General features: G+C 42.0%; 1 protein-coding gene across 23 annotated transcripts in view; it reads right to left on the bottom strand.

The window, feature by feature from the left end:
* APBB2 (amyloid beta precursor protein binding family B member 2) overlaps positions 1 to 13,680 on the bottom strand; it is a 216,824-nt gene that overhangs the window by 8,886 nt on the left and 194,258 nt on the right. For 12 of the 23 annotated variants that reach the window (XM_073001178.2, XM_073001186.2, XM_073001180.2 and 9 more), the window contains 5 exons: positions 13,161 to 13,275; positions 10,781 to 10,868; positions 8,382 to 8,465; positions 6,972 to 7,087; positions 5,082 to 5,261 (listed from right to left, as the gene is read on the bottom strand). In XM_073001178.2, the coding sequence (XP_072857279.1) occupies positions 5,082 to 5,261; positions 6,972 to 7,087; positions 8,382 to 8,465; positions 10,781 to 10,868; positions 13,161 to 13,275 (583 nt within the window). Of the gene's footprint in view, positions 1 to 5,081; positions 5,262 to 6,971; positions 7,088 to 8,381; positions 8,469 to 10,780; positions 10,869 to 13,160; positions 13,276 to 13,680 lie in introns of all 23 variants that reach the window. The other 11 variants (XM_073001177.2, XM_073001185.2, XM_073001179.2 and 8 more) reach the window with 1 other exon arrangement.

Below are 13,680 nucleotides of genomic sequence, written 5' to 3'. Positions count from 1 at the left end.
GATGCTTGCACCAAGCCACTTCCTATTAAAGATCTAGGAAGAATGTATCACAGGTACAAGGTACGAGGAAATGACATAGAAATTTTGGGATGACTCCAGTCCCATTTCTATCATTGTAGAACAAATTTATCCAAAACGAGAAATGATTTCCCTGAACCCTACTAATAAGAATACGGAAACATTGATGTCTTTGGCAGGGAGACTTATTCACTTCATTCACTTCTGCTCCATATGGCCAACTATCAATCACAATAGGCGCCTACCTGGAGCAATTTTGGTCTCAAATTCTACCTCTCTTGGAATCCATTAAAACAGAGCTTAGAAATTCTTGCTCTGAGACCATGACTCTAGCAAAGCAACACAGGATTGCTGCTTGACATGCAAAGGGCTTCAACTACTGTTGCATCCTTAGTATCTATAGAAGGCTCACCTAGTCACGATCCACTGGCTCATCAAGGACACATAGGACAGAATTGAATGTCTTCCATTACATGGTACCAGTCTCTTCAGTCTTAGACTGGTGACACTAGAAATATTATTATTATTATTTACACAGAATAGGAAAACAGCTAAATTATATATGGGCCGACAGCCTTTCATCCCTTTTTCAGTTCTACCCATAGTCCTTTCAACCATATCTGGAGTTTCAGCCTCCCAGACATTTCGGTTCATACAAGAATGTCACCACATCTCTCAAGGTTACGTTATATAATTGTCTTTGTTCCCCTTTGAGTAATGTTAGACTCACTCTTTTTGTCTATATCCTCCAGGAAGAGACCTCTGCCTCCTGGGCAAACATGCCATAATCCAAGTTCCTACATCTGGCTTATGCATGGCTTCTACTTATGTGCTATTATATACATAGAAAGGCCGGAGGCATCCGTCCCATCCTTGGTCTCAGAAATCTTTTCATGTGTATTCTACCGTAAGTTTCAGATTCCAGCCTCAACACTATTATCTAATCAGTAATTCCTAAGTTTTCACTGCCATTCAATTTTTCAACATTTGCAAGGTCTTTGAGATGGTACAGGACATCAGTTTGATAATAACCTTCCCCTGCGAGATATGGACATCTACTTGTACTGGTACTATAGCGTATGTTTTTCTTTAAAAAAAAAAAAAACAAATTACTAGAAATCATCTCCCCAAATTCATGACCTCCACGGCTTCAGTGCTAAAGCAATCCAGACTCAGCCTCGAACCACTCCAATAGTGGTATCTTTTCTTTTTGACCAACTAGAGGATCCCTAATCCAAGGAACTGCAAGTTCTGTTCTATCACCATTGGAAAGTATCGACCTTCAATGTATTCACTGGGGTCCGTATGCCGACTACAGGTTTTATTGCTCCTGTGCAGGTGCGGACGGAAACACTGTCGGGGATATATTCATATGGCAGTGGACAGGGAATTTGCCGTAACTCTTCCCTCCAATACATTTCATTCTACGGAGAATCTTCCATCACCATCATTCCTAATCAAATGCAATCCAAATACCTCCTTGAGGTACTTGGTCCTAGTTCGCCTGTCTCAGATCGATATAGACAGACACATGTCAGTTCCCTCTGGTTCCTCACCTCCTAACTTTGGAGGGAAGGATGGTCTACCATCCAGGTCTATCGTCCATGAACTTGGCAACCTGGGAAATACTCCCACTTTTGCATCAGTGCTCGATCGAGCTCAAAAACCATGAACTCGATGTCGATGTGTAAATAAATAAATCTTTACTAAATATACTGAAACAAAGAACTACCTTACCAACTTTCTTAGAAACTGTTGCCTACTTGGCTTCCTGTTTATGCTTTAAAATGTTATATATCTGCTATTGTTGCCCATTAACCAGATTATTCTGGTAGGTAGGACTTTTGTCTCACTCTAGGGTCAAACATCTTTTCACAGGACTCAGTACCACCCGCATTGTTCCTCAATGGTCTATAGATTTCTAAATTCACTCATGTGCCTGCCATTCGAGCCCATTTTCTCTTCAAATGCCAAATTACTTACTTTGAACAGCCTTCCTAGTGGCTGTCATATCTGCCAAGGGAACACGCGAAATAGCTGGATTGTGATTTGATCCACCTGTTATTCAATTTTCCTGATAAAGTGACTTCCTACTTTAATTTCTCATTCCTGACGTATTTGACTAATTTTCATGTTTATCTATGCTTCATCTTACCATCATTCTTCAGATCACCATCATCTCCTTTAGAGCACATGCTCCATATCTATGGCTTGCCAGTGGTCAGACGAGTCACTGTCTAATCAGCTTTAGCCTCGCTCCACGGAGTGCTGTCTACCTCGGCTGCATCCAGAGTAGAATCGAGACTCTCGACATCTACCGTGCACCAATATGATCCATGCCATCTACCTTTGCAGAGCAATACTGGCTACACGTAGGTACATGCAATACCACTGGATCTGGCAGAAATGTGATGCCATCCTTCCTACCATGACATCCCACCTGCCAATAAGTAAGCTTGCCAGTCACCCATATGTGTGTATTCACAGAGGCCACGAAGAAAGAAAGGTTACTTACCTGTAACCATGGTTCTTCGAGTGGACCTCTGTGAATTCACACTACCCACTCATCCTCCCCTCTGTCGTCACGGGTATCTTATTGTTGTATAACTCTCGTGCCCGGTGGACAAATTGCAGGAACTGAGGGGAATCTTGGGTGGGAGGAGCTTGTGCCTCATGGGGGATCATCCCATAAAATTGTTACTTTTAGCTCTAGAATGCTCTGAGAATGTCAGCGCAGGCGCAGACTAAACCCATATGTGTGAATTCACAGAGGTCCACTCAAAGAACCATGATTACAGGTAAGTAACCTTTCTTTTTGTGGCGATTTCCCCCCCTATGTCTTAAAAATTTATTTGCCCAAAGAATGGGATTTGCATCCTGAGTCAGCAGCTATGTAAAAAGTATCAGGCACCAAGTTAAGTATAGCCCATCATCTATGAATGGGGATTCATAAAACATGTTCACTGCCTGCACAGTGCCTGGGGATGCCTTGTTAGATCATGTGCTGTGCAGGCTTGCCCTAAGGCATACCACCTCCGCATATGTGCAGGTCTCTCCAAGTTTCATCAGTTTCTTGTATTCTCAGAACAATTATTACATATTATTGTGGACAATGCTTAACTATTGCCAAGATTGGGGGGGTGTTACTCAGTGGAGGTAGCATCCTGGTTGTGAAATGTCAATCCCAAAGAGGTCCAGTTGATGCCTTCTTTATGACCATTTCAATGACAGGTGAAGGCTTTCAAAATTCTTTCCAGCCCTGTTAAGTAGCCGTGATTTTATGTTTTAAACCACTGTTTATGTGTTGTGATTTTTCAGTAATCTTATTTTAATCTCGCCACAGCTGGCAATTTTTAGACTGCAAGATATATGTGATAGTTATACTACATTTTATCATTATGTAATTTGTAAGCTGAGCTGCCCAGATGATGTTTTTGGCTTTGCTCCTGTAAATATAAGGTTAAATTGCAAGTTCTTCTCTGCAGACAGAAATGCTCCAGCCATCTGTGATCCAGCTGAGGCTTCTGATGAAGGTCAGGAGACAGTGTTCACTGCTTTTCTGCCCTCCCTGCAGTGCTACCTCCATCTTGCCCATCCTGTTCCACAGAGGACCAACCCTCTGGAGGAGATTTAAGGGACTTTGGAGGGAATTGATAAAACATGCCTTTCCCCTCTCTTCCACAGGGAGGCGAGCAGAGTCCCATAAGTGCAACTTTGCTGAGGGGATATTCCTATCAGTGGAGAATTACAGTGGTGCGTCGCTAGACGATGTTAATCCGTTCCATTGAAATTGCTGTGTTGTGAAAACATTGTCTAGTGAAAAGCGTTTCCCCATTGGAATGCACTGAAACCCGTTTAATGCATTCCAATGGAAGGAAATAGTTGTTGTCCAGCGAAAATCGCCCATAGGTAAGCCATTTTGCGAAGCGCCGATCAGCTGTTTAAATTGCTATCTTGCGAAGCATCAGTCCCGAAAACACCTGTTTTGTGAAAATTGCCCATAGGGAAGCCACTCTGTGAAGCCACCGATCAGCTGTAAAAATCATTGTCTTGCGAAAAAACGGTCTGTGAAGCACGGACGAAATCATCGTCCAGCGAAATCCCCCATAGAAAAAACCATTTTGCGAATCGCTATTGCAATCGGAAAAAATCAATGTCTAGCAAAAAATAAAAAAGGTTTTGCGGGGTAATCGTCTTGCGAGGTACCACTGTAGCTAGAAGCCAAGCCAAAGTGCTTTCTTTTATAGTCTTGTCATTTCCAGGCTTGCTTTTAAAAGAAGGGTCAAAAGGGTTAGATGGAGCATGGGAGATATGGTGAGTTGTTTTTTTTTAAAATCTTCCCATTCCTCTTCCCAGTTTACATCAATAGTAAGTAAATTTTAAAAATTAATTATTAATACACAGCCCAGTTAGGTTTTATTAAAATAAGCCTTAAGTATCCAAATCTAAACTTAACACAACTTGCTAGTGGTGACTAGGATTGATGGTTATCCTGTTCTCATCACCAAGACCTGCTCTGTTTACTCTTTAGTTAGTGCTGATAATTCCTGCATTTATCTTAGGAATGCCTGACAGCTTTAAAGGATGATACCCGCCAACTGCTCTGGAAGCAGATGTTGCATGATACAGCTGAAGCAGGGCATTGTGGTTATTCTCATCGGTCTTGTTGTTTGCTCTTTCCATTGTCTCCTTTCTATAAAGACACATTGTTCTCTTCTGAAAAGCTAGTGCTTGTCCCCTTCCCTCTAATGTTTGATGCTGTTGCTCCAGCTTGCAGTCTCTCTAGTAATTTATGACATTGGCTGCTAATAGCATTAAAAGAGAGGAGGCAGAGAGAGCAGATGCTAATATTTAGACCCATGATGTGAATTTTTTAGAACAAGGAGCCAAACTGAAGAGCCAGGGCAATTTCAAAAATGAACTGCAGATGTTCTTTTACTTGCAGTCATATTCTTAAGTAACCTTAAATACTACAAGTAAAATGAGCAAGTACTTAATACACTGCTTTGCTTGTATTTTCTATTTTTATACATGGTGTACTATCATTTCCTGTGGTTACTTACCATACAAGCAGCTTGAACGGCTTCTGATACATTGCCTGCATTGGGCTCACACCAGAAAACATGACACTCAAAATGCTGGTTTCCTGTATCCATAATGAAGGCAAATGTATGGACATCTTTACCCACACCCATAAAAGACAAGAACCGCACACGACATTCCACCACAATCTCCTCTTCATTCTAGCAAGGAAGAATTATTGTTATTACAACTGAATGTTCAAGGTAAGACTTAAAATGCTTTTCTCATCCGGGTGCTGAAATGTTACTCCCTTGATCAATTAAGAGCTAAGGAAGCAAAACATAATGTGCAAACCAAAGGTCGACTCAAGCAGGTAGCACCAGCACCCCATGACTGTGTGCCCACAACATTATGCGAAAGCACTATAAAGCTTCCCATGCAATGCAAGCATTCTTAGACACAATTTTTCAAATCGCTCAACAAACATCACCATCAACATGAGTTGTTTAGTTTTGGGAACATGGAAAGGAAGGCAGACATTTGTATTCATAACACATGAGTCTACAGAACCACCAGGAAACAACTTATGGGGGGGAAAAAATCAGAGACAGAATAAGTTGCTTCTTTGCTATGTGACTTCCAGAACAACCCATCAAGCATGGCCAGGGGTATTCTGGAAGTCATTGTCCAAAAAAGTATTGAGCAGGGTTTAGCCCTGATTAATTTGTCCATTACATTTTGGTTACCGTATTTTTTGCACCATAAGACGCACTTTTTCTCCCAAAAAAACTGGGGGGGAAAGTGCATGCGTCTTATGGAGCGAATACTGTCCCCTCCATGCCACCATCGCTGGCTTCCCAGGCCTCCGGAGGCCTCAGCAGGCCCCGTGGGGGCCTCCCCCCGCCACCATTGCTGGCCTCCCAGGCCTCCGGAGGCCTCAGCAGGCCCCATGGGGGCCTCTCCCAGCCACCATCGCTGGCTTCCCAGGCCTCCGGAGGCCTCAGCAGGCCCCGTGGGGAGTCCCCCACCACCACTATTGCTGGCTTCTGACCAGTAAGGTGCTGCTTTTTACTTTTTTAAAAAATGTTCTGCGTGGGTTTTGGAGGGTAGATTTGGGCTGGGGGTATGTTTCTATGTTGCTTTGTGTTTTGGTGATTTTTTTGCAGTCCCAGCATGGGACTTGCTCTGTTTATTTATTTTTACTTTATTTTTTGGTATTTAAAAATTAGTTGCTGCTTTTTCCTTTTTTAAAAATGTTCTGGTGGGTTTTGGAGGGTAGATTTGGGCTGGGAGTATGTTTCTATGTTGCTTTGTGTTTTGGTGAAATTTTTGCAGTCCCAGCATGGGACTTGCTCTGTTTATTTATTTTTACTTCATTTTTTGGTATTTAAAAATTAGTTGCTTCTTTTTACTTTTTAAAAAATGTTCTGGGTGGGTTTTGGAGGGTAGATTTGGGCTGGGATGCATGTTTCTATGTTGCTTTGTTTTTTGGTGATTTTTTTTTGGCAGTCCCAGTGTGGGACTTGCTCTGTTTATATATTTTTATTTTATTTTAATTTTCGGTATTTAAAAATTAAGTGCGTCTTGACGTCCGGTGCGTCTTATGGAGTGAAAAATACGGTAAGTATAATTTTACTGAAATTGGAATTGGGCTTGCAGGTTTTCTTTCATCTGAGGTTTGTTAAACTGACAGTTCTGTTATTTTTACAGCAGAAGACGGCAACATATGGCAGTGATGAAAGTTTTTTAAAAAATGCAAATCATAGTTTGTCACCAAATTTGTTCTGATGCATATGGTAGCTATTATTTATAGTCATTAAAGTTCAACAAAAAGAATGTCTGAGACAAATAAAACACCAATAAACAAAGTTTCAAATACCAGTACCAACTAAAATAATTTCGAATTTTAGGGAAGCCAGGCTGTGCCTTACTCCTTCACTGATGACTGTCACTGTGGCATCTGCAACGTTCATGGTGACGGATTTCCAGTCATCTCTGCTAGAGGAATCTATGAGATTTTCTATAGCGCTGTTCAGTGTGTCCATACCTGGGAAGAAACAGAACAAGATCACTCAGCTGTCTTTGGAGACACCAAGGACATTTGCTTCTTCCTCTGTTCTATCTAATTGGTAGAAGAACTTCAAAACCAGGAATTAAAGCCAGGGATTGTCTTTTTCATCTTCCCCTTTTCCTTTGGTATCATGCCTTTCACATAAGAGGAGGAGTCATCTATTGTCTGCATCTATTGTTCTCCCTGGGTTACTTGTAGCTGACTAACTGTAGTTACTTCATGAAATCAACAGCCAAATTACCTCTTGACCCAAAATATTGTGCTGAGGTGGGAAGGGTGTGAATGTTTGTGTGTGAACTCTGTTTATTTCTGCTACTCAGATCTGATTCTGGCGCTCCAGGTTACCTAAGGCTAAGTGTGTATCTTCTTCCCTTGACTCTGGTTTGATAAACGTTGAAGTTTAGTTAAAAGAAACTGCAAGCCTGAACTACGTATGCTCACCTTTACTGTATTTTAAACTGTTAAATCAGAGGAGACAGACTGTATTATGATGCCCAGCTGCTGTGGAAGCCCCCTTTCCCAGTAATATACAGGATAAAAATGCTTCAAACATTTAATAGAGTCTGTGCATTACAGGAGATAGGAATTTTGGAATAATGTTTGCAATGTCTTAAGTCGCATTCTCAGCCCAAGCTGGCATAAATGTGTTAAGAATAAAAAATAATACCGAAAAAAGGAGGTGTTACTTTCATCCAAAAATTTTAATATAAAAAGTAAGTCTGAAAGATGAATTGTTGGCTACTTTTCTTTAGTGAGATCAGCTCTTAAGCATCTGTTATTCCACTTTATTGGTATTTTTAAAATGCCAGGAGAGAACTTATATTCTCAAAGTATCTGTGTTTATTAAAACCTGTCTGGTATGTTCAGAAACTAAGCATTTGAGCACATAGATTTTTCTCTTGACACTGTTTCTGGTGCTTCTTCCCAAAAGCATGTTCACTATGTTGTCTTTCATATGGCACACAAAACATCAGTAACTTTATCCTTCATGGTATACAACTCCCTACAGATTTCCAGTAAAACATAATCTAACAGAAACTGGATCCAAAGTGTTATTCTTCTTAATTTGGAAAATAGGTACAATTTTCTGGATTGAGACTAAATATCATTTAGAGATTAAAATAATCACTTCAGCAAGCACAGAGGTTCTACTTAAAGAACAGGAAAATCTAAATGTTTCATCTTGTTCTTGTCCTCCACATATATCAAAAAGATACAAGTTAGATGGTGCACAACAAATGTTGAAGTAGTTGCAAACAAAGAAACATACCCACTGGTTTAGGTACAGGTAACATGCCCAAGTACTGTACATGGAACTTCTGGACCAGCTCAGTCTTTGGTGTTGGGAAATCTACTGCTTGGGGGAAGAAAAAAATACCCAATTTCATCTTATCAACATTCACATTGGACAAAACATCTTTATTTCAATGATGAAAGAACGTAACCATGTGACTGATCTCTAGGGATACTCTTGTCGATTTCAATAAATTAGCGCTCCTTCTATCCCACTTTAAAAGGAATCCTAGAAGGAATGGTAGGTACCTCATAACCTTTCGTGCTTGTAAAGTAGCTCTTTCATATAGAAGAGCAGAAAAGAAGGACTGAGCATTGGGTAAGGAACTAAGGCTGTGACTACATGGTCAAATCCCTGTGGGATTTGCTGCTCATGCAGAACAAATTAATTTGCATCTTCTTTTACTGACCACACAATGCAAAGGCCAATTCAAATCACTCTGGGTCTTTCTGCTCCCGATGCAGAGCTCCCCCCCCCCCGCTGCTGGGGCATCTACTTATTTTAAGCTGGAATGATCTGAATGCACTTTTAGTCATGTGATCAGTTCTTTCATTCTATAAAAGGATGGGGTGTGTGACTGTGGGTGATACTCTGGTGATATGCTAAGCTGAGTGTGGTGATGTTTTGGACAGCAGGAACATTCACTCCCACAATCTTTTCCCCACGTTGACCCTAAGTATTTATTTTATTTTTAAAAAACAAACTATCAAATTTAGTGCTAGATAACCTTATTAGTATGTTGATATACCACTTTAGTGCTAGCTCACCTCTGTATGGACAAAAACAGATATAAATCAATATGAAATAGGAACAACTCTGATGACAGCTATGTTTAGGACCTCAATATCTAGCGGAATGCCTCCTCCCATCTAGATCTACCTGAATCACTCGCTTTAGCCAGGATGGGCAGTTGAGGGGGCCTCCCGGAGAGAAAGAACAAGAAATCGGGCCTTCTTGGCAGTGGCCCCTTGCCTTTGGAACAATCTCCCCCTGGAAATTCGTTCCGCTCCCTTGCTGGGTCTTTGTAAGAGCCAATTCAAGACTGGCTCTTTAGGCAGGCCTTCCCTCCTGTCAATACATAATTTATCCATTGCTATCTCTTATTGTATTACTGTTGTTGTGCTATTTTATACTGTTATTATTTGTACTGTTGTTAGCTGCCCAGAGTAGACTTCAGTCTAGATGGGTGGGGTATAAATTAAATAAATAAGTAAATAAAATAAATATGTTTCCACAATGAGTACATATATTATTTGAATATTATGGAGAACTTTGGAAAATGATCTCTTTTCACTAAAGCCATGCAACACTTTAAACAGCCCACTGGCTTTACAATGAACGATAGAAACAGAGCTGGGGACTGGCAGAGGGCAAGATCAGAGGAATGGGGGCTATGGTGCAGATCAAACCACATCAGATTGAGGGGCCAGTGTGGAAACTGGTAGAGAAACCATCTGCAGTTTCGGCGCGATCACCTAATCTGAACAGAAATGCAAAATCGAATGCGAATAAAGTTGCACCAAAGTTGAATTGCTCTGATTCAGCTTACTAGTGTAGTCACAGGCCAAGGCAATGAGGCAAGCATATCCCAAATCCAGAAGACTATGCTCTTGATCAGCACAAAGATTGGGAAAGAGGACAGAGCTCGCAGAAGTTATTTTTTTCAGCGAGAACTGCCAGAATCCCCCAGCCAGTGGGCCTTGCTGGATGGAGATTCTATAGTCCAAAACAGCAACCTTCCCAAGCTGGAGGGGGAAGAGGAGAAAGATCCAGGACAGCACTGCCTGACACTCAGTTGACTGTACTTCAGTGGGTTAGGGGGGAAACACTGTTTGATTGACTTTTTAATATTGTCTGACCCAATGCATGAACTAGAACATACAGCAGTTGCTGTTGTGGTGCAGCTCTCCAATCAAAATAAACAAAATTGTATTCCAACATTAAGAAAAATAGTCAGGACAAGCCAAAGGTAAAATTAAGTAACTTCCAATATGCCTAGGTTCGGAGAGACTTGTCTTCAGCCTCACCTCAGTTGCTCTAACATTGACTTGTACTCTGAGTCAGTCACAACTGGTTCAAGTTCCATTGATTTCAATCATATACTCTTAGGTAGAACTAAGGCTGGATCAAACCCCTTTCTGGTTTTGCTGCAACAAACTGAGATGCTTCCAAATGAGAGATTCCTTGCACTGTGCAGTTCATCTGCCTTTTAAATTCCCTTAATCTTTTTTTTTTCCTGGTAAGAGAAAGACAGAAGCAGCAACAGAAAAACATGGGAGTTGTCACAAAATCCAATGTGACAACGTCTCGATCCCTCATAAAATTCTTTGAATGAGTCATTACACAGTGATCATAATATCCCAACCATACAATACCTTGTAAGGGGACATCAAGGGTGACATTAGCCCTCTCTTGAAGGGAGCTGCAAGCCACAGCTTTAGCATTCTTCCGTTCAGCCATAATCTGGAGAATATGATAATACAATTTTTCAGGCATAATCAACAAAACTTTGGTGCAGTTTGTTTGGATATCCAAAGACAAGATGTGTTTGGATATCCAAACAAACTGCACCAGAGCACAGACAGAGTTCTGACTCCTGTCCTCTGAAGATGCCGGCCACAGAGACTGGCAAAACATTAGGAAGAACAACCTTCAGAACATGGCCAAAGAGCCTAAAAAACCCACAACAACCATCGTAGCTTACATCATTCAAATATAATGTTAAAGCTAGAAACAGTAAGTATACAGATATTAAAAAGAAACAAATATCACTCTGAGAAATTGTAAACACAAGCAGTACTAAAAACACAGTCAAAGCAAGTAATGCATAACAATCCATCTAAAAATCACACTCATTTAGCCAGTCAACAAGAAAAAATTTGCCTGAAGAACATGGTCTTCGTCTGCTTGTGGAAGGATAGCAAATGTGGGGCCAATCTGGCCTCTTGTGGGAGGGAGTTCCAAAGTCTAGGAGCAGCAACAGAGAAGGCCCTCTCTTGTGTCCTCACCAAACACACCTGTGAAGGTGGCGGGACTGAGAGAAAGGCCTCCCCTGATGATTTTGACACCCAAGCTGGCTCATAATGGGAGACATGGTCTTTGAGGCAACTTGGGCTCAGGCCATTTAGGGCTTTACAAGTTAAAAGCAGCCCTTTGAATTGTGCCCAGAAACAGATTGGCAGCCAGTGGAGCTGCTGTAACGAGGTGAGTGTCGGTGGTGATGTGATCCCTGTAATCGGCCCCAGTCAGCAGTCTGGTTGCTGTGTTTTGGACCTGCTGAAGTTTCCCGACACTTTCCATCTGCGGTCCCACATACAAATAAGTAATTCAGCTGGGATTTCAGAAATGGATGTAGCTGGTGTACTAGTTTTAACTGAGCAAATGCACTCCTGGCCACTGCTGAAACCTGAGTGTCCAAGCTCAGAGAGGAATCCAGGAGCACCCTCAAGCTGTGCACCTATGTTTTCAGAGGGGAGTGTAACCCCGTCCAGCACAGACTGCATCCTTATTCCTTCATCCGCCTTTCAACTGACCAGGAGGACCTCTATCTTGCCTGGATTAAGTTTCAGTTTATTCATCCTCATCCAGTTCATAACTGATACCAAACACTGATCTACGGCCAAAACAGCTTCCTTGGATTTCATTTATCAACTAAATGTTGCAGAAAGACACTGTGACTGATATTCCTGAATGCTGTCGAGAGGTCCAACAAGATGTATTTCTTTTATCTAGTTCTTAGCAAGGGTTGTGCACCAAGATGATGAACACGCTTTCAAATAAGGCCTGAAACCAGAATGAAACAGAATCCTCCAAAGAAACCAGGATTACCGCTATTAGCAATGATGAGGACAGCAAGGCTATGGGCAACTCAGACCGTATGCTACCCTCTTAATTCCAGCCCCCTCGTCTCCTTCTAGTGGTTCAACAGTACACACCATAATCTGAAGCCCTGGGTGGCATGACAGAACTGCTCCAACCTGTTTCCGTAGGATCAGTCACACACAGCTCAAGAAACAGCGTAAGGGAAGTGCAGCTTTCCAGCGGTTGCTGAATCGCAAATCCAGTCCTGGTCCTTACGGACTACGCTGCCTAAGACTAAGGGCAGTTGCACTCTGGTCTAGAAGCTCTAAAAGCTGTCTATGGATCCTTTTGTACATCTACACACATCAAGATAATTTTATTTGAAAAAGACTCACTAGATAAATTATAAAAGCCCAACAACGATAACAACAAAGGCTACCAGATAATACAATGAGACTGGCAATTCTAGAGGGTGGGTTTAAAAAAATCACAGCTGCAATCCTGTGTTTCTGTGCAGGGTAGGAAGCAGCTGGGGGGGCGAGAAGAGCAGGGGCAGGGTTGGAGCACAGGACCTCAGAGGGGAAGCAGGCTATGCGGCACCTCCTTTGTGAAGCCGCTTTTCCCATTCAGACATGCTTTGTGGACGACTGTTCCATGTGTTTACACAAAACGTGCTGTTGGCCCCGTACCATTAATTACATGGAAGGAGGTCCCATTGGGATTAGGGACTTCCACGTAATATTGTTGGGAGATATTCATAGAGTCATGTAATTACAGTTCTAATGGTCAGAAGAAAAATAACTATCAAGTAATAACTTTAAATAGATGTGAACAGGTGTGGCAGCAGGAGCCGGATCAAAGGAAGAACTCCAGAATGGCACTGACCACACAGAGCAACCAAATGGCTTCTTCAGGGAAGAAGACAGGAAGAAGAAAACAACCCGGACTGCTTACCTTAGAACAGATCTCATGCAGGCTTGTGGCAATGGCTTTTGCTGGTGTGTCACATCGAAAGACGTGGCATTTCAAAATCCTCGTTTCTCTGTCTCTGGCTACGTAGGCAAAGTCCCTGTGCAAACGAATGAATAAAAATAAAACCTGTCAACATTAACAGAAGCCACACACAAAAAGGACCTGTCTGGATTTCTGAAAAAGAAGGTAACATCCTATGGGTCAGAATGTAACTTTGCTTCTGCTAGGAGTAGCTGTGGCGGCAGCTACAGCAGCAGGCACTCCCTCTGCCTGCCTATTTTATGAGGAAGACAGGCAGGGACCAGGGAGAGGGCTTTTTCTCGCCTTCATTTTTCTCATCCTGGAAACTCAGGCTGGCACAGTCTCTTAAGGCTGGGCTTGTCATGCCTGTGCTAGTGCCAGGCTTCTCAGCAGGGGTGGGTAACGCAGGGCTCTCCAGATGTTGAATTCCAACCATCTGCACCAGCATGGTCAGTGATGAAGAGTGATGGGAACTGTGGCC

This window comes from Pogona vitticeps, chromosome 5 (assembly GCF_051106095.1).
Source record: "Pogona vitticeps strain Pit_001003342236 chromosome 5, PviZW2.1, whole genome shotgun sequence".
Classification (NCBI taxonomy): Eukaryota; Metazoa; Chordata; class Lepidosauria; order Squamata; family Agamidae; genus Pogona; species Pogona vitticeps.
The sequence above is the reverse complement of the archived record's forward strand: the minus strand, read 5'-3'. Positions and strand labels throughout refer to the sequence as shown.